The following is a 19,269-nucleotide window of genomic DNA, read 5'->3' as shown; positions in this document are numbered from 1 at the left end:
AATTACAATATTATTATTAAGACTTAGCCAAAAGGAAAGATTTATAAACTATAAGGAGTTTTACCTCATGCAAAATTGTCATTTCTTTAATAAGACAGTAACTATTTTTTCTGAGGCCCTCCAAGTACCTACAAATCCAAAATGTGGCCCTGCAAAGGGTTTGAGTTGGAGACCACTGCCCAAAAGGGATCCAGAAACACCCGTTGGGTTCCAATGGAACAGGCTGGGCGTTATCAGTGATGCAACATCACATGCTAGAAGTTGTCTAGGAAACCCTACCAGACCCAGGGCCTGGCCATGGTGGAGTCAGCAGCCTTTGCTCTTCTAGCCCCGTTTCTCGGCGTTAGCCCAGTTCTGCGTTACTATGGCAACGGTTTCCAAGCAACGCGCGGCGTACACGCTGCGAGATCAACAGCAGCCGCAGGGCAGGCGGAGGCCTCGCCGCCGAGTCGAAGAGAGCGGGACCCCCTCTGCCAGCCGCCATGGAGCCGTTACCGGCGTCCTTTTACGGCGCTATCAACGACAAAAACCCCGTCATAGTCACGTTTGAGAACGAAATCAAACTGCTTCTGGCCAATATAAAGACAGTTTCGAAGTTGGCTCCAGGTGACCGCTACCAGGAGTCTCGCAGACAAGGGTAAATCGAGTCTTTGGGGGTATTGGGGAGCTTTGCTACTGCCAGAAAAGGTTGCCACCGGACAGGGTTCATCCAGTCCTGGGTTTACCTCTATGTATGCAGGGATGTGTAGTCTTGCGTTTCTTAGGAAAGTCCATTGGGAAATCAGAACTACAAGTCCCTAAATGCCATGGGGGGGGGGGGGGGGAGGGAACCAGGACTGGATCAACCCTGTCGGGTAAATCTGGATCCAGTTGGCAACCTTTAGCTGCTGATCTTATCTGTTGACCTTTTGTTTTATGTTTTAGAGCAGGGCTGTCTAAGTCCGGTCCTCGAGATTACTGGCAGGCCAGGTTTTCTGGATATCTGCAATGAATATGCATGAGAGAGATTTGCTTGCACTGCCTTCTTGGTATGGAAATCTCTCTCATGCATATTCATTGTGGATATCCAGAAAACCTGGCCTGCCAGTAGATCTCGAGGACCGGACTTGGGCAGCCCTGTTTTAGAGTTTCACAACTGTTTGCAAACTGTGCAGGTTTTTATACACAAGTGACAAAGTTGGGTGTTTGGGGTTTTTTTTTCCTTTCGATCTAAGTAAATCCATAATTTGACTTGTCCCAAATGTTTACCACTTTCAGGGCACGGGATAAACTCCCAAACCGAGCATAGAGTAAACACAAAATATCCCCTAACAATGGCAGTGTACTTTTCTGCAAAGAACAGTAATTCAACCCGAATCAATACTAACACGATTGTAGTATGAAAGCAGAGGATAGGAGAAGGTAACTGCAGGGCAACTTTTCTCACTAGGGGCTCCTTTTACAAAGCCGCGTTATCGCTTTATCGCACGCACTTTTTAGCGCGCGCTAGCCGAGAAACTACCGCCTGCTCAAGAGGTAGCGGCTAGCGCGGCCGGCAAATTAGCGCACGCTATTACGTGCGTTAAACCGCTAACGCGGCTTCGTAAAAGGAGCCCTAGGTTTCAATTTGCCGTTTACCTCGTTGACTGTATTTACGCTTATTTTACTACTGCTAACCTGCTAAAATTGTAAGTTTTATGTTAAATTGTATCTGTGGTAAACCAGCTTGGGTGAATCTCTTCATAAAGGTGCATAATAAATCCCAATAAATAAATAGCCCCCTCTTTTACCTCCTCCCCTTTTACAAAACCGAGCTAGCGTGTTTAGCGCTGGTTGCGGCAGTCACAGCTCCAACGCTCATAGAATTCCTATGCGCGGCAGAGCTGTTAGCGCTACGGCCTGCACTAAAAACCACACTACAGTTTTGTAAAAGGGAGGTTACTAAGCCCGATAATGCCAGCCGATGCGTTAAATTGTCTGACACATCGAAGTATTTGTCGCGCAGCACTTCCTCCCGTGGCTTAGTGAAAGGGGGCAAAAAAGTACTTCTCAAAATGCCCGGAGAGGTGGCCTAGTGGTTAGAGCAGCTACCTGAACACTCTGAGGTTGTGAGTTCAATTCCCACTGTAGCTCCTTGTGACTGTGGGCAAGTTACTTAACACTTTGGGCTCCTTTTATGGAACCGCGCTAACGGCTTTATTGCATGCACCTTTTTAGCGTGCGTTAACCCTTGCGCTAGCCGAAAAACTACCGCCTGCTCAAGAGGAGGTGGTAGCGGCTAGCGTGGCTGGCAAATTAGCGTGCGCTATTACACGCGTTAAACCGCTAACGCGGCTTCGTAAAAGGAGCCCTTTATTTCTCCAGGTACAAAAATAAATACTAGGCTAAAATACGTAATCACCTTGATTATTAAAAGCAGTACAGTGGTACCTTGGAATCCGAACTTAATCCTTTCCAGAACCCCGTTCGAGTTCCAAGACAATTTTTCCCATTGAGAATAACAGAAACTGGATTAATCCGTTCCTTGGTCCCACAATCTCATAAGAACATAAGCAGCGCCTCCGCTGGGTCAGACCAGAGGTCCATCGTGCCCAGCAGTCCGCACATGTGGCGGCCCAACAGGTCCAGGACCTGAACTGTAATCCTCTATCCCCTTTTCCAGCAGGAAATTGTCCAATTCTTTCTTGAAACCCAGTACCGTACTCTGCCCTATTACGTCCTCTGGAAGCGCATTCCAGGTGTCCACCACATGTTGGGTAAAGAAGAACTTCCTAGCATTCGTTTTGAATCTGTCCCCTTTCAACTTTTCCGAGTGCCCTCTTGTTCTTTTATTATTCGAAAGTTTGAAGAATCTGTCCCTCTCTACTCTCTCCTTGCCTCTCATGATCTTGTAAGTCTCTATCATATCCCCTCTAAGTCTCCTCTTCTCCAGGGAAAAGAGTCCAGTTTCTCCAATCTCTCAGCATATGAAAGGTTTTCCATCCCTTTTATCAGACGTGTCGCTCTCCTCTGAACCCTCTCGAGGAATGCCATATCCTTCTTAAGGATATGGCGTCCATCCGTTTGTTAATTCCTTCGAAGAAGTGCAATAAGTTAGTTAGGCACGATCTCCCCTTGCTGAAACCATGTTGGCTGGTTGTCAGAAGTTTGTTTCTTTTAAAATGTTCATCGATGTTGTCTTTTATAAGTGCATCCATCATTTTCCCTGGAACCGAGGTCAGACTCACCGGTCTGTAGTTTCCCGGATCACCTCTTCATCCCTTTTTAAAGATGGGCGTAACATTGGCTATCTTCCAGTCCTCTGGGATCACGCCTGTTTTCAGGGATAGATTGCAAATTTGCTGCAGTAGTTCCGCTATCTCCTCCTTTAGTTCCTTCAGAACCCTTGGATGGATTCCATCTGGACCCGGGGATTTGTCAGTTTTTAGTTTTTCTATCTGCCTGCGTACGTCTTCCAGGCTCACTTCCATGGATGTTAATTTTTCTGCTTGATCTCCCTTGAAGATTTGCTCAGGTTCCGGTATGTTGGATGTGTCTTCATTTGTAAATACAGACGAAAAGAACATGTTAAGTCTTTCTACTACTTCTTTCTCTTCCTTCACCACTCCCTTCCTGTCTCCATCGTCCAGCGGTCCCACCTCCTCCCTGGCTGGCTGCTTCCCTCTAACATATCTAAAGAACGGTTTGAAATTTCCAGCTTCCCTGGCTAGCCTCTCTTCATACTCTCTTTTGGCTTTGCGAACCACACGGTGACATTCTTTTTGATATTTCCTGTGCTCTTTCCAGTTGTCCTCAGTTTTGTCCTTTTTCCATTTCCTGAATGAATGTTTCTTATTGCCTATCGCTTCCTTCACTATTTTAGTTATCCAGGGACAGCAAGATCGGATCCCCCCTGGCAAAGACAGCAAGATGAGGTCCCCCACTGGCAGAGTCAGCAAGATCAGGTCCCCCTGGCAGAGACAGCAAGATCGGGCCCCCGCCAGCATAGGTAGCAAGATCAGCAATGGCAACTGCAAGCGGTGCTCAGCCCAAAGCTTCCCTCTCAGGTGGAAACAGGAAGCTGCATCAGAGGGGAAGCTTTGGGCTGAGCAACGCTTGCAATGCCTGTATGTTCGGATTCCAAAGCAGTGTTCGGATTCTGGGGCAAAATTTAATTTAAAAAAAAAAAAAGTTTGGATTCCAAATTGTTCGAGTTCTGGGGCGTTCGGATTCCGAGGTGCCACTGTATATCAAGTCGCATCCCCTTAATTCAGGGCAAATTGCTCCTCTCTGAAAACAGTGAAGATGCTCACTCAGTGTTGGAGTGCTTAACTATGTAGTCATGAGGACAAAAGTCACTTTATTGATACATATCCCACAAAAATCTCAAAAACTCGACACTGGCAGTGTTTTGGTGTCTATGCCTTGATCAAGAGTCTCTCTTGTATGCTTGACACAATGCGCACGAACACTCTGGTAAAACACTGATAAGAGGTCGGTGGAAGTGGCAAAGAAACAGGTGTCTAAAGCGAAGCTGTAGATCCCGAGTGCTTAACATCCACAGAGTTGCAACCCTAAACACCTTATTGGACAAACTGGAAGACCATTTTGGTCAGTATCTCCTGTTCTTTTATGGTGTTACTATATTGTTATGATACTTTGGTGGTTGTTTAAGAAGCATCTATATATACATCTAGATGGCAGTTTTTAAATGGCTGGAGAGACCCAGATGTTTAAATGCCATTGAGATGTATTGTAATGTGTGTTTATTTATTATTCTCCTTATACAAAGCAAAGTACAAATTAGCAAACGTAATAAATGCCATTACAAACATAAAACCATACAAAAGTACAATCTAAAAAACATCTAATATAATAAAACGATAAGCCGCGCATGCACACTTCCTATGTGTGCGTCCGTTTTCCGTGAGCTGTAGCGACCCATAGGAAGTGCGCATGCGCAGCTTACGGTCTGGCCTCACGCGAGGCAAGACAAGTGCGCATGCGCGCCCTTCCTTGCTCTCCACCTGCGGAGCGGCGGCTGTCGGCCGCTAGCACCCCCTGCCCTCTCCGTCGCCTCCCAGCTCCAGCGGCGTAGACAGCATTATAAACACGCTGCTTCGCGCCCTTCTCTGCCGATTTCCTCTGCCGCGTCTCTGATGACATCATCGGAGACAGACGCGGCAGAGGAAATCGCCAGTAGAAGGCCGCGAAGCAGCGTGTTTAAAGTGCTGCCTACGCGGCTGGAGCCCCGAGGTTTGTCGGCGGTGGGAGGGTCAGGAGCAGGCCGGATCGACAACGGCAGTAAAAGAAGCGGGAGGGGCCGAATGGAGCAGGGAAGAGAAGGTAAGAGAAGGGAAAGGGGGAGTGGGGGGAAATGCTGCTACTGCTTCTACACAGGAAAGGGGGGGGATAGGAGGGAAATGTTGTTGCTGCTGCATAGGGAAGTGGGATGGAAATCCTGCTGCACAGGGAAATGGGGAAAAATGACAGAGAGACAGCGGGAGGGAGGGAGACAGAAAGAAAGAAAGACACAGGGGCAGGGAGAGGGACAGAAAGACAGACAGAGAAAGGGTGCCAGAGAGAGAGTCAGCGGGAGAGGGAAAGGGGGCTGCTTTGGGGGGAGGGGTGTGCTTGGGGCAAACAGCTTTGCTCTGGGGGGGAAGACAGAAGGGGCCATGGAGAGACAGGGAGAGGGATAGGGGGCTGCTTTGGGGGGAGGGTGTGCTGGGGGGAGACAGAAGGGGCCATGGAGAGATAGGGAAAGGGGGCTGCTTTGGGGGAAAGTGTGCTGGGGACAGACAGCTTTGCTCTGGGGGGGGAGACAGAAGAGGGCCATGGAGAGACATTTGGGGGGGAGGTGGGTGCTGGGGGCAGACAGCTTTGCTCGGGGGGGAGGGGGAGACAGAAGGATACAGACAGCGGCCAAGGAGAGAGAGATAAAGAAACACAGACAGACAGACACATCTATTCTAGCACCTGTTAATGTAACGGGCTTAAAGACTAGTAAGAACATAAAACGGTTAGCAGCAATTAAATATCAATATTCATAGCATGCCTTCACATAGCCACAAACTTAGTCCCTCATTCTTCACCCATATTTCATTCTGCAAAACAGATAGCGTTTCAGCAATCTTTTAAATGTTTTCAAATTCCCCTGTTCCTGTATACTGTATATTGTGGAAGCCTGTTCCGTTCCTCTGGACCAACGCAGGAGAACACACCCGCCCTTGTTGTTTGCAATTTTAGTTCCTTTCTTGATGGCAAGGAGGCATGGAACATAAGAGCCTTACTGGGTCAGACCAGTGGTCCATCAAACCCAGTAACCCGTTCTCACTGTGGCCAATCAAGGTCACTAGTAGCCAAAACCCAAGGTATAGGAATATTCAATGCTACCGATACAGGGCAAGCAGTGGCTTCCCCCGTGTCTTTCTCAATAACAGACTATGGACTTTTCCTCCAGGAACTTGTCCAACCCTTTCTTAAAACCAGCTACGCTATCCGCTCTTACCACAACCTCTGGCAACGCGTTCCAGAGCTTAACTATTCTATGAGTGAAAAAAGTTTCCTCCTATTGGTTTTAACAGTATTTCCCTGTAACTTCGAATGTCCCCTAGTCTTTGTAATTTTTGACGGAGTGAAAAATGGATCCACTTGTACCTGTTCTACTCCACTCAGGATTTTGTAGACTTCAATCATATCTCCCCTCAGCCATCTCTTTTCCATGCTGAAAAGCCCTAACTGTTTTAGTCTTTCCTCATACGAGAGGAGTTCCATCCCCTTTACCATCTTGGTCGCTCTTCTTTGAACCTTTTCTAGTGCCACTATATCTTTCTTGAGCTAAGGAGACAAGAATTGAACGCAATACTCCAAATTAGGTCGCACCATAGAACAACACAGGGGCATTATGACAGGGAGACGGAATGGTTTGGGTAGGCAGGGCAGGATTAACCAATAGGCCAAGTAGGCACATGCTTAGGGCCTGAAATGGTCAGGGGGGCCCGATGAAGGAGGAGGGAGGGTGGTGGGGGTATGTAATGTTTCATGATAATGAAATGGTGGGTAGGGGGAGGGGGTTATTTATGTATTCATGATATTAATGAAAGATATACAAGTGATGTATGATTGTTCTTATGTTGTATTTTTGTGCACTTGTATGATTTAAAATGAACAAATGTTTAAAAAAAAAATAAAAAAAGGAAGGCATCAACATTGTTTTTTCCAAACCGCGATGGGCCCCTCCAGCATCGATCGGCAATGCGGGCTCCCCCCGATCGGCAATGCGGCCCCCCCCCATTGACGGAAAGTAAGACAAGCAAGCAACGCGGGTAAGAAAGGCAACGGGAACTGTAATTGTGCAAGCGGTGCTGCTTGCCCAAAGCTTCCCTCTGACGCAGCTTCCTGTTTCTGCCTGGGCGCATGGTGGGGTGGGGTGGGGCGGGGCAGGGGGGTCTAGTGTACTTGTGTGCCTAGTGGCCCTTGACAAATTAATCCTGCCCTGTGGGCAGGTTGACAATACAGACATGCATTCCCTATATGATCTAGGAAATTAATGTCTGCAGTGGAAAATGCAGATGTTGGAATTTAGACCTGCTCCAAGACACGACTAAGTGCATGCTTCCGGAAAAGCTCTAAATCCTGAGATTTCAGAGCCCACAAATACAGTGCTCCTCCACGTTTGCATATCCTGCCATCACCTTATCCCCAACATCTTCCCCCTTTCTGGCACTAAAAGCACCCATCCCCAGAAGAGCAGACCTCCCCCAGCATGACCTGAAACTAACAGCCCTCTTTCTTACCTTTTACAGAGGCACTCACATGGGGGTATAAGCCGGACATGTGGCAGCCTCTCTCTTTCCTCCTCAAGGCTTGAGGCCCCCATATTAGCCTGGAGCCACAAGCCCAGCTACTTCCCATCCCCCGACATAGTCTCCAAACTTACCAGGGGTCCCTGTTGTCTACTGGGTTGGAGCAATGCCTACTTCCTCCCCCCTCGTGAACCTCCAGGATCCCAAATGACCACAAAAAGCTCAGGCTTCCATTTTATCCATATATGCCCTTCTATATGCATTAACATCATGAATATTATCTTTTTCTCGAAGTAATTGCTCATTTTTATTTTTACATTATTTGTAGAAACACAAAATAAAGCCACGGTAGTGAGTCCTTTGCAGCAAATGCAGCGCAAACGATTCAGTTCCTATTGGAGCGTCGCATTTGCTGCACCAGGACTCGCTACTGCGGCTTTGTAAAAGAGGTCCTATGAATACAGATTAAAGACCACAAGGTGTATCTAATCTGTTTTAGTTTTATGTTGCAATACTTCAAAACCTTCCTGACTTCTGTATTTTCCTTTGCTTCATCACGATAAATAACATTTAAACTTATCTCGGGGTTTCTCACATTCCTGTTACTGTATTTGCCTCTGCTGCCTCCATTAGGAGGTCATGTCATACACTTACCTCCCAGTCCATAAAGCAATGTTTTCTTTATTAGACTTCAGTGTATCCCCTTTGGGACTCATGCTATCTTGTTCTTGTACTTCCTTTTCATTGAAAAATTTTTGTGTTGTATTATATCTTTGGCAAACTTGAATGTCTATTATATCTGGCGATATGTAGACAAAAACACCCCACCAAAAAACCAAAAAGAAAACAGAAAGGACCCCTTTTATTTTGTTTACTTTCCTGTGTCATTTGCAGTATTTTTTTGTTTTGTTTTTGTAATTTTTTTACGCGCATTAAACCGCTAACGTGGCTTCGTAAAAGGAGTCCTTAATAAACCTAACATCACTTATTACAATAATGTAAGGAAAAGAAATAGTATAGATTATTTAGTCCTCTAACTTAAAAATATGGATCCAAGTATTAGTATAATAATAAAGGAAATATACTTATTAATTACAAGAACAGCTCAGGAGACAATAATGGAAACCCCCAATAGCCTGGACGTAGACTGCTGGTAGAGCTATTGGACCAATCACCACTCCCCACCCCCCTTCCTTGGCAGATATAAATTCCAACAAATGCTTTGGTTCGAAAAATACTTTTAAAACCAATAGGAGGAAATATTTTTTCACTCGGAGAGTAGTTAAGCTCTGGAACACATTGCCAGAAGTTATGTTAAGAGTGGTTAACGAGCTGGTTTTAAGAAAGGTTTGGACAATTTCCTGGAGGAAAAGTTCATAGTCTGTTATTGAGAAAAACATGGGGAAAGCCACTGCTTGCCCTGGATTGATAGCATGGAATGTTACTACTTTTTGGGTTTTTGTCAGATACCAGTGACCTGAATTGGCCAGTTTTAGGGATATGCTAGCCAGTTAGTGCATCGTAAGCTCTGCTCCGACACAGAAATTAAACATAAAAAAATAAATACCATGTCCTTAGTGCACACAAACAAGTTACTTACCAGAAAATGTTTTAACATGCTTTGTGGTATTTTTATGCACGCAAGCGTGCATTAGGGCTTAACACACTTTAGTAGACATGTCTCTCTATGTCATTATACTTTCAAGAAGTGCATTCAACATAAAGGAGCACACAAGGATGATTGAAAGCAAAGAGCCAATCAGGAAACAGGAGCTAAGATTATCAGAAATATAAGACACAACTTGGAATGGGCTAGCTATAAAAGATTCTCAACAGGTAGAACATTTCTTCCTGGAAGGCAGCTGCCTTCCAATCTGAAGGTCACAAATTCAAGGCTGGGTGAAATCTAAGAGATCTTAACAGTGTGAAAAAAGGTTGAAATTTAATGACACTAGAAAGAGACCTGTCATTTCAGAGATTATTCATGTTGTGTTTTTATATTTCTCCTGTTGTTTTGAATGAACGCACATCCTTAATTATATCGCTTCCCCAGAGGTTACATTCTATGACCACTGGAATATCAAAACTTTCTAGTTAAGTTAATTAGGTAAACAATCATGAATTGTGTTTGGGGTTTACATATATTGAATATATTAAGTTAATCAGCATAAATAAACATTTTAATAGTTATTTAAAAAGCTGTATATCTGATCTGCCAGCAATTAATATACGTATGTCTATGGGTTTATTAGAGCCAGCACTTTATTTAATCTTTGGACCAAGTTTGAACCCCGCCTGCCAGCTGAGTTTTATCATGAAAAGCTTCTGAAAGTTGGTGATCTTCTTACTCAGCTCAAAGTAAGTAATCTTTGTGCCAAACAGAAATATTTGTCTTATATTTTCTTACTAGCTGGTTTTATTTTACTAAAACATATGCTCTAGGAATGACAAAATGAAGAGATTTTCCTTCAATCAAGACTACTCACAATCTGGAAAGCAGTCACATTCTTGAGAATTCTCTTTCGTTAATTTAGAAACATATGTTGTTTGTGTCTGTAACAAACATGGTAATCTGGTTTAGAAAACATTAGCTGTCAACTATGAAAGGAAGCATTTTTTAAACAGCATTCTGCCGAAACCTGGAGTTGCCTAAGAATTGAACTGAATTGATCTCACTTGGAAATTTAGGTGAGTGGGTCAATTTTAAATAGTTGCACTGTTTGCAAAATTAGTTGACACGCCTGCATACATTTCAATCTCTTTGAAAATTATTAGTCATAAAATATGCATGCTAAATGTTGGCTGTATAGTTTGGTTCATAGTCAAATACGCGCAAGACAACCATGCGCAGACAAACGGGCGTAGACAATTGATCGCAAGACAAGTGAGCGGAAGACGTCTAAGCGCAAGACAAATGAGCACAAGACAAATAAGTGCAAAGACAAGTGAGCGCAAGATAACTGCGCCAGGACCTAAGCGCGCTGACAAATGGGAGCAGACAAATTAGCGCAAAGACTCGTGCTCCTTCATTTCGCTAGCCTCTTTGCGATTCGCTAGCCTCTTTGCGATTGGTTACGTAAGCTCCTTTGTCTTTGCGCATTTGACCGCGCACATTTGTCTTGCGCGCATTTGACCTGCCAACATATAGTTTGTACCTCCTATTTGCACATACATTTGATTCAAGACAATATACAGTTGACTCCGTTAATCGGCCCCCATGGGGATTGGGGGATGCCGAATAGAGAATGACACGGTGACAAAATTAATCACCGTTCCCGTCCCCGCGGATAACCGCGGGAAATAATCCCATGCCATTTTCTAGTGTCTATTTCAACCTCAGTCCTTCTACACCAGCATTCTTCAAAACAAAGCTTGCGGGTCAGTGGTTGTGGCCATTCATACTCTGATTCTTATGTGAGCCAAGGATAATGAAGTCATTGTGACATCACTGATGTGATTGGCTCTTAGGCACTGGTGGAATGAGGCATTATGACATCACAATATCTGCTCTGGATACCAGAGACTGTCATTCTGTAGTGTCTGTTTCAACCTCAGTCCTTCTACACCAGCGTTCTTCAAAGCAAAGCTTGAGGGTCAGTGGTTGTGGCCATTCATACTCTGATTCTTCCCTCTCTCCTTAAAGAATGACATGAAGATGGTTTCCCGCGGTTATCCGCGGGGACGGGAACGGTGATGAATTTTGTCACCATGTCATTCTCTAATGCCGAATAAGTGTAGTTTCTAGATGCTTGAGAGTAACTTTTAAAAATAGGCTGCTCTAACTATTAGATTGAGGTTTACTATGGGCTCCTTTTACTAAGGTGTGCTAGCGTTTTTAGTGCGCACTGAAGATTAGCGCGCGCAAACCCCGTGCTGCATGGAAAATACTAATGCAAGCTCTATGGAGGCGTTAGCATCTAGCGTGCGCAAAAACCGCTAGTGCACCTTAGTAAAAGGAGCCCTATATGTAAGGAGAGCTCAAAAACTGAAGGAAAAGGATCTCAGAAATCCATGCCAAAGATCATTGCAATCTCAAAGGCTTATTTGTGGATGGTGGTTTCATTCACTGATCCCAAAAAACCTTCTAGCATTTTCAAATTGCTATCTTTTTAAAAAATTTTCTTTAAATCATTTTTTCTTTAATTTTTCTATGTGAACGTGTCCCCAGATAGTATTCATGTACAAATAACAAAACACTTAGGGCTCCTTTTATCAAGGTGCGCTAGCGGGGTTAGCGCGTCGGACATTTCATCACGCGCTAACCCCTTGCGGCAAGCCAAAAAACTAACGCCTCGTCAATGGAGGCGTTAGCCACTAGCGCGGTAGGTGGTTTAACGTGCGGTATTCCACGCGTTAAACTCCTACCGCACCTTGATAAAAGGAGCCCTTAGCTTGTGTTATTTGTGTTCTTTTTTTTTTTTGTCTGTTGCACAATTCTTCAATCTCGCCGAGAATTAACTCTCAGACCCACAGATGCCGACAGGACCCGTTTCGCCCAGCACATCAGACTTTTTCTTTTTTTAAAATTCTTTATTCATTTTTAAAACATACAATAAGTGGAATACAGAATAAATTAATTATTTTACAATATAGACATCACTTAAATTTTTCAAGATTCATACATATTAATACCCTCCCCTCGCCCAACCCAGACTTTTCCAACAATCTTTTCCAACCTTGTTTACCTCCAGCCCATCCTCCCTCCCAGGATGTGCATATTATCTAATAACAAACCATAACTATAGGGATTCTACAAAGGACGTCAATGGGCCCCAAATTAATTTAAAATTTTCACTATTCTCTAATATACCAGCGTTCATTTTCTCATGTTTATATATTAGACATAAACTTGCCCACCAGAATGTAAAGTTGAGACGATCCCAGTTTTTTCAGTTTCGTGTAATCAATTGTATAGCTGTACTTGTCATAATTAAAAAGAGACGTCTTTTATGTTTATCTAGGGGATCTTTGATATACAAAATGGTACCACAAATTATTATTTCATAAGTTAAAGGAATCTCAGAATTTATTTATTTATTTATTTTTTAAAAATCTTTATTCATTTTCAAACTTACATCAAGTGTACAAACATCAAAACAATAAAATTAAACATATCACTTGACAATCTTTCTACTTTATCTTATAATACATAAAATTACCACCTCCCCTCCCATCATTCCCTCTATTATTTTACCAATATGAATACTAATATTTAAAGCCTCCCCCCTCCTAACGTTAGACGGTGTATATTTCAATAGAAAATGGTATCTACTCATTACAATAGGAAGTTAATGGAATCTCAGAATTTAAAATATTATTAATATGTCCCCAAATTGATTTCCAAAAAATCAGAATTCTAGGGCAAAAAAGGATTGTTAGATCAGTTCCTTTTTCTCTGGAAAGAAGAGGGTATAAAATATTTAGGAATATGGATTTACAAGTCACTGGAAGAAACAATAAAAATAAATGAAAAATATTTATTGTTAAAGGTTACAGAAATGTGTGAGCAATTGAATCCATTATATTTATCTTGGTGGGGGAGATGAAAAATGATGATTTTGCCTGTGGTGTGTTATCAAATGGGAATGTTACCAATTTATTTTCACAGTTCTTTTTACAAAAAATTGAATAGTATTCTTATCAAATTTATTTGGATGGGCAAAACTGCTAGAATAGCTTTAGTATCTTTACAAAAATCAATTGAGGAGGGAGGGGTAAATTTTCCAAATTTCTATAGATATCATCAGGCCTATATTCTGCGTCAGGGTATGTACTGGATCCTGCCTGACCTCATGGAACACATCAGACTTTTTCAAGGAAATTCCTGGGTCTTCCTTTATTAAAGCATAATAGCTAAGTGCTTTTTTATTTGTACATGAAAACTGGGGGACACATTAACATAGAAAAATTAAGTAAAAATGATTTAAAGAAAAATTTAAAAAGATAGCAATTTGAATATGCTAGATCAGTGTTTCTCAACTCGGTCCTGGAATACACCTTTGCCAGTCAGGTTTTCAAGATATCCACAATGAATATGCATGGAAAAAAATTTGCATATAATGGAGGCAGTGTATGCAAATCAAGTTTATGCAAATTCAATGTGGATATCCTGAAAACCTGACTGGCAAAGGTGTACTCCAGGACCGAGTTGAGAAACACTGATCTAGCATATTCAAATAAACACTGTGCAAGATTATTTATCTGGAGGTTTTTTTGGATCAGTGAATGAACCCCCATCCACAAAAAAGCCTTTGACATTGCAATAATCTTTGGCTTGGATTTGTGAGATCCTTTTCCTTCGGTTTTTGAGCTCTCCTTACATATAGTAAACCTCAATAGAGTATCTGATGTGTGTGTTGGTTTACTCCATTTTCATTTTTTTGCTCTACTAGGCCACTCCTCGACTCCATTATGATATGCTGGAAAACTAGTGACAAAAGTACAAATGTTATGGAAAATTAATTGAATTATTTATTTGTAGGAGTACAAGTTGGCTCTTTTGCAGTGCTATGAAAGATATCTCCTTCAGTTTAAATTGGTGAATGCAGATCAGATTACAGATGTCAATGAGTTTAAATCCACCTTCTTTCCAAACGGTATTGAAGATGAGAAAGCTGGCTTAACGGTAGGTGAATGGAGCAACACTTCATTTTCTGATTCCTTCCCCCTACCCCCCCAGTTTTTCTCACACTTTGATGGTTGTTTTTCACCTTTGTTTCATCCTTTGTTGAATGATAGCAAGATGGGTAGACTACTCCATGACTAGAATTCTCATTTTAAATAGAACATATTTGTGAGGAAAGAGACATCTAGGTCTGTATATTAAAAAAGGTGAGAGGAAGGCCAAACAGCTGGCATGGTTAAAATGTGAGGTAAAGGAAGCTATTAGAGCTAAAAGAACGTCCTCATTTTTTCAGTCATTTTTTAATATGGAACTTTCTCCCTCTATACCTTAGAGCTGAATGAAATTTGCAGAAATTCAAAAGCAGCCTAAAATGCTTGCTTTTTAAAGATGCCTACAGCTGATCTTCTATACTTTTAAACTTTTCCCTTTTTCTATTGTATTTTCCTTTTATGTATTCTTTCTAAGAAATTGTAGTTCTTCCCTTTTTTCCCCACTATTTTCAAGTCATAAGTATGTTTGTTTAGTTAGTGTATGTCTAATAATTTAAAAATGTTTGTCTCCCAGCTATTTTTAATTACTTTGTACCTCTGGATAAGCGTTTAATCAAAATTTAAATAAACTATGAAAAAAACTATGAAACTATGAACAGCGTTAAGAATGGTAAGTCAAATGCAAAGCATTACATTACATTAGTGACTTCTATTCTGCCAGTACCTTGCAGTTCTAGGCAGATTACAAAAGAAGATAACTGGACAAAGCAGAACAAAGACTCAGCATTCCTGCAGGGAGATCCCTCCGAATGAGTACGGCGTACAAAAGATCCTACAGCCATTTCCTACCTCAGCTATGGAACCGACTACCCACATAGATCAGGTCGATAGACTCACTAATGACCTTCCGCAGAGCAGTAAAGACCTTCCTCTTCCGCCAATCGTGCCATTAAAAATTGCCTCCTCAATATACTTCTCCTAGTACTCTTCGCTATGACCAGTCTGGTCTCTAGAATAAGCTCTGTTATTGTCTACTGTAACCTATTTGTTGTCATGACTAGTCTGTTTTCAAACGATTGTGAATGTCTGCTTGTAACCCGTTCTGAGCTTCTGGGAGAACGGGATAGAAATCTAAATAAATAAATAAATGAATAAATGAATTTCCAGGAAAATTACAAATTAGGGTGCTGTTTACATGGTTGAGACATTGATGGGAAATTTACAAGAGGTGGGGATAGTCATGGAGATGTGTTATGATTTCTTGATAAATTTTTTGAATAACAGGGTTTTGATTTCTTTTCGAAATGATTTGAAGTCGGTCGTTGTTGTCAGCATGTTGGAGAGGAGGTGATCAAGTTTCGCTGCGTGCGTTGCTGGTAGGTTGTCATACATCTTCTTGCGCTGTGTATCTTTGATTGGGGGGTGGGTAAATGGGGTCTGAGTTCTCCTTTGGTTGATTTGTTCCGGTTTAGGCGATTTATTAGATAGGTAGGGGCAGTGCACTGATAAGGAAGGCAAAGAGAGACTTAGAAAAGAAAATTGCATTGTCAAAAACATAATAAAAAATGTTTTTAGGTATATTAGAAGCAAGAAACTAATAAAAGAATTGGTTGGACCACTATATGACTGAGGCATAAAAGGAGCACTCAGGGAAGACAAAGCTATAGTGGAGAGACTAAAACATATGCTCACTGAGGAAGATGCGGGGAAGATACAAGTGGCAGAAATGGAATTCAATGCAGATGAGTCAGAGAAACTGAAACAAATCTCTGTAAACATGAAGGATGTAATGAGGCAGTTTGATATATTAAAGAGTAGCAAATCACCTGGACAGGATGGTATACATCCCAGAGTATTGATGGAACTGAAAAATGAACTTACAGAGCTATTGTTAGTAATATGTAACCTATCTTTAATATCCAGCATGGTATTGGAAGCCTGGAGGGTGGCCACTGTGATGCTGATTTTTTAAAAGGATCAGGGAAATTATAGACCGGTGAGTCTGATGTAACTGCCAGGCAAAATGGTAGAGACTATTTTAAAGGTCAAAATGACAGAGCATATACATAAGCATAGATTAATGAGACAAAGCCAACATCTCTACTGCATTTGTTTGATGGGATGAATGAACATGTTGTGGATAAAGGTGAGCCAGTCAATATTGGTTATCTGGATTTTCAAAAATCATTTGACAATGTACCTCATGAATGACTCCCGAGGAAATTAGAAAGTCATGGGATAGGATGTAGTGTTTTGTTGTGGATTAAGAACTGGTTAAGAACTGTTGCTTTTTGACACATTTATAATTGATCTAAAGATGGTAATAGCTAGTGAGGTAATTAAATTTGCTGATGACACAAAGTTATTCAAAGTTGTTAAATCACAAGAGGACTAAATAATTGCAAGAGGACCTTGCGAGATTGGAAGACTGGACATCAAAATGGCAAATGACATTTAGCACTAGATTCTATAAATGGTGGTGCAAAAAATAGTGCTTAGCGTTATTCTATAAACAGTGCTCAAAATTAGGTGCCATTTAAAGAATAGTGTTGGCATCGGAAACCGCACCTAATTTTAGGTGCAGCCATTTGCACCAATTAAATTGTGGTGTAAATCCTCACACCTAAATTAGGCATGATCCCTCCTTATTCTAAAACTATGTGTAAATTGCAGGAACACCCCTGATCCAGCCATGCCCTTCCCTTGGCCATGCTCCCCTGTTTGACTTAAAGTCTAATTAATTCCAGTTAGAACCAATAATTGCTTGTTAAGATCCTAATTACCAGCACTACTAGGCTCACCGTTCAAATAAATTGCACGTGCAAATTGATCGCATATCCAAATTTACTTGTACAATTTTTAGAATTAGGTTGTATATGTGTAGGGTTACTATATTGAAGTTTGGGAAAACCAGGACGCATGGCTCTGCCCTGTTCTGCCCTCAGCCTCACCTTATTCTGCCTCCAGCCCTGCCCCCAAAAAACCTTGTCTCTTTTTTGCCGACTTCCAGGCCACTTCTGGAGGGCCTCCAGCATGCGTGGGTGCGTGTGACGTCATCTGTGCATGCATGTTGAAGGCCCTCCAAATGCGGCCGGACCTCCAGATGCGGGGTTTTCCAAAACCCTGACAAACTGCCAGGTTTTGGAAAGTCCATCTGGGAACCCGGACAGTCCTTTAAAAAAGAATATGTCCAGGTTTTCCCGATGTCTGGTAACCCTATGTATGTGAGCAAGTGCAAAGTGATGCATGTAGGAAAGAGGAACCCAAACTTTAGCTACGTGATGCAAGGTTCCACATTAGGAGTCACTGCCAAGGAAAAAGGCCTAGGTATCATTGTTAATGATACGTTGAAACCTGCTCAGTGTACAGTGGGGGGCTAAGAAAGCAAATAGAATGTTAGCAATTATTAGAAACCTCTACTGCGGCTTTGTAAAAGGAGCCCTTAATGTAAATGTAAAAAAGTTCTTAATTATAGAGAGAAAAGAATTGAATTTTCTCTCTCTAGACAGTGATTCTTAATGGCATGAATGATAAAATCGAGCGGATGTCCTTAATAAGACCTTAATTTCCATTGGGTTAAAATCTAATCTAATCTTCCATTTGTGAGTCGCGCACACCTATACAGGCTCAAGGCGACAGATAAAGAAGAAGGGGAAAGTAGAGGAAGAAGGGGCATGGAGAAGAAATAGGAGGGACCTAGAAGTAGGGGGTGCTATATAGAATTGAAGACAGTTAATTGTCAGACAGGTGAGTCTTCAGGTTTTTTCTGAAAGTAGTGTAGTTTGTTTCTTTCCTGATGGTTTCTTGTAGGTCATTCCAGGTTTTTACACCCAGATAAGCTAGCATAAAGTGAAAAATTTGCTTGTAGTGAAGGTATTTTGTAGATGGCAGGTTTAGTTGGATTCTGTTAAGGATTCTTTTTTATGTCGACCAAGCAGTAGAGAATAATTGAATAAGAGGGGCTGCCGAGTTTCCGTATAGAATCTGGTGTAAGATACATGACGATCTGAAAATTATCCGGGATGAAATTGGGAGCCAATGTAGATGTCTGATGAAGGTTGTGATTGAATCAAATTTCTTTAATTTGTAGATTAGTCTAACGGCTGTGTTCTGGATGAGTTGCAGTTTGCAGATGAGAGTAGTGTTGATGCCAAGGTAGACGGAGTTGCAATAGTCCAGTTGAGGTAGGACCATCATCTGAACGATCAGAGCAAAATGGTGTGGGTGGAAGTATGGTCTTGTGAGTCGCAGTTGATGCATGGTATAGATCAGTGGTCTCAAACTCAAACCCTTTGCAGGGCCACACTTTGGATTTGTAGGTACTTGGAGGGCCTCAGAAAAAATAGTTAATGTCTTATTAAAGAAATGACAATTTTGCATGAGATGAAACCCTTTATAGTTTATAAATATTTTCTTTTGGCTAAGTCGGCTAAGTCTTAATAATAATATTGTCATTTATAGCTAAAGAGACATATGATCAAGAAACTTTTATTTTACTTTTGTGATTATGATAAAAATACCGAGGGCCTCAAAATAGTACCTGGCGGGCTGCATGTGGCCCCCGGGCCGCGAGTTTGAGACCACTGGTGTAAATGGTCTTTTTCTGAAGGTTAGAAATTTGTGGTTCCATTATGAGAGTATCGTCTAAGATGCATCCTAGTACCTTGGTGGATTTTTCCATGATGAGAGTGATGCCTGATGGAAGAGTGAGGTTAGAAATGACATTCTGTTGTGTGGTGCGGAAACCAATGGCTTTTATCTTAGTGGAGTTCAGTTTCAGCTTGTTGTTCGTTGCCCAGGTTTGAATTTTATCTATATTGTTTGAGACTTTTTCGGCAATATTAGGATAGTTTTTGGTTATGGGGATGAGGAGGAGAATATCATCGGC

At 41.9% G+C, this 19,269-nt stretch overlaps 1 protein-coding gene across 5 annotated transcripts in view; it reads left to right on the top strand.

Annotated features, from left to right (window-relative positions):
- The first annotated feature begins 468 nt into the window (after nucleotides 1-468).
- CFAP54 (cilia and flagella associated protein 54) overlaps nucleotides 469-19,269 on the top strand; it is a 440,387-nt gene continuing 421,586 nt past the window's right edge. For all 5 annotated transcript variants that reach the window (XM_033951153.1, XM_033951154.1, XM_033951152.1 and 2 more), the window contains exons 1-3: nucleotides 469-637; nucleotides 10,019-10,124; nucleotides 14,248-14,391. In XM_033951153.1, the coding sequence (XP_033807044.1) occupies nucleotides 483-637; nucleotides 10,019-10,124; nucleotides 14,248-14,391 (405 nt within the window). In that variant the 5' untranslated portion in view covers nucleotides 469-482. The remainder of the gene's footprint in view (nucleotides 638-10,018; nucleotides 10,125-14,247; nucleotides 14,392-19,269) is intronic.

Source organism: Geotrypetes seraphini, chromosome 7 (genome assembly GCF_902459505.1).
Source record: "Geotrypetes seraphini chromosome 7, aGeoSer1.1, whole genome shotgun sequence".
NCBI classification, from domain to species: domain Eukaryota; kingdom Metazoa; phylum Chordata; class Amphibia; order Gymnophiona; family Dermophiidae; genus Geotrypetes; species Geotrypetes seraphini.
This window is presented reverse-complemented; position numbering and strand designations above follow the sequence as displayed.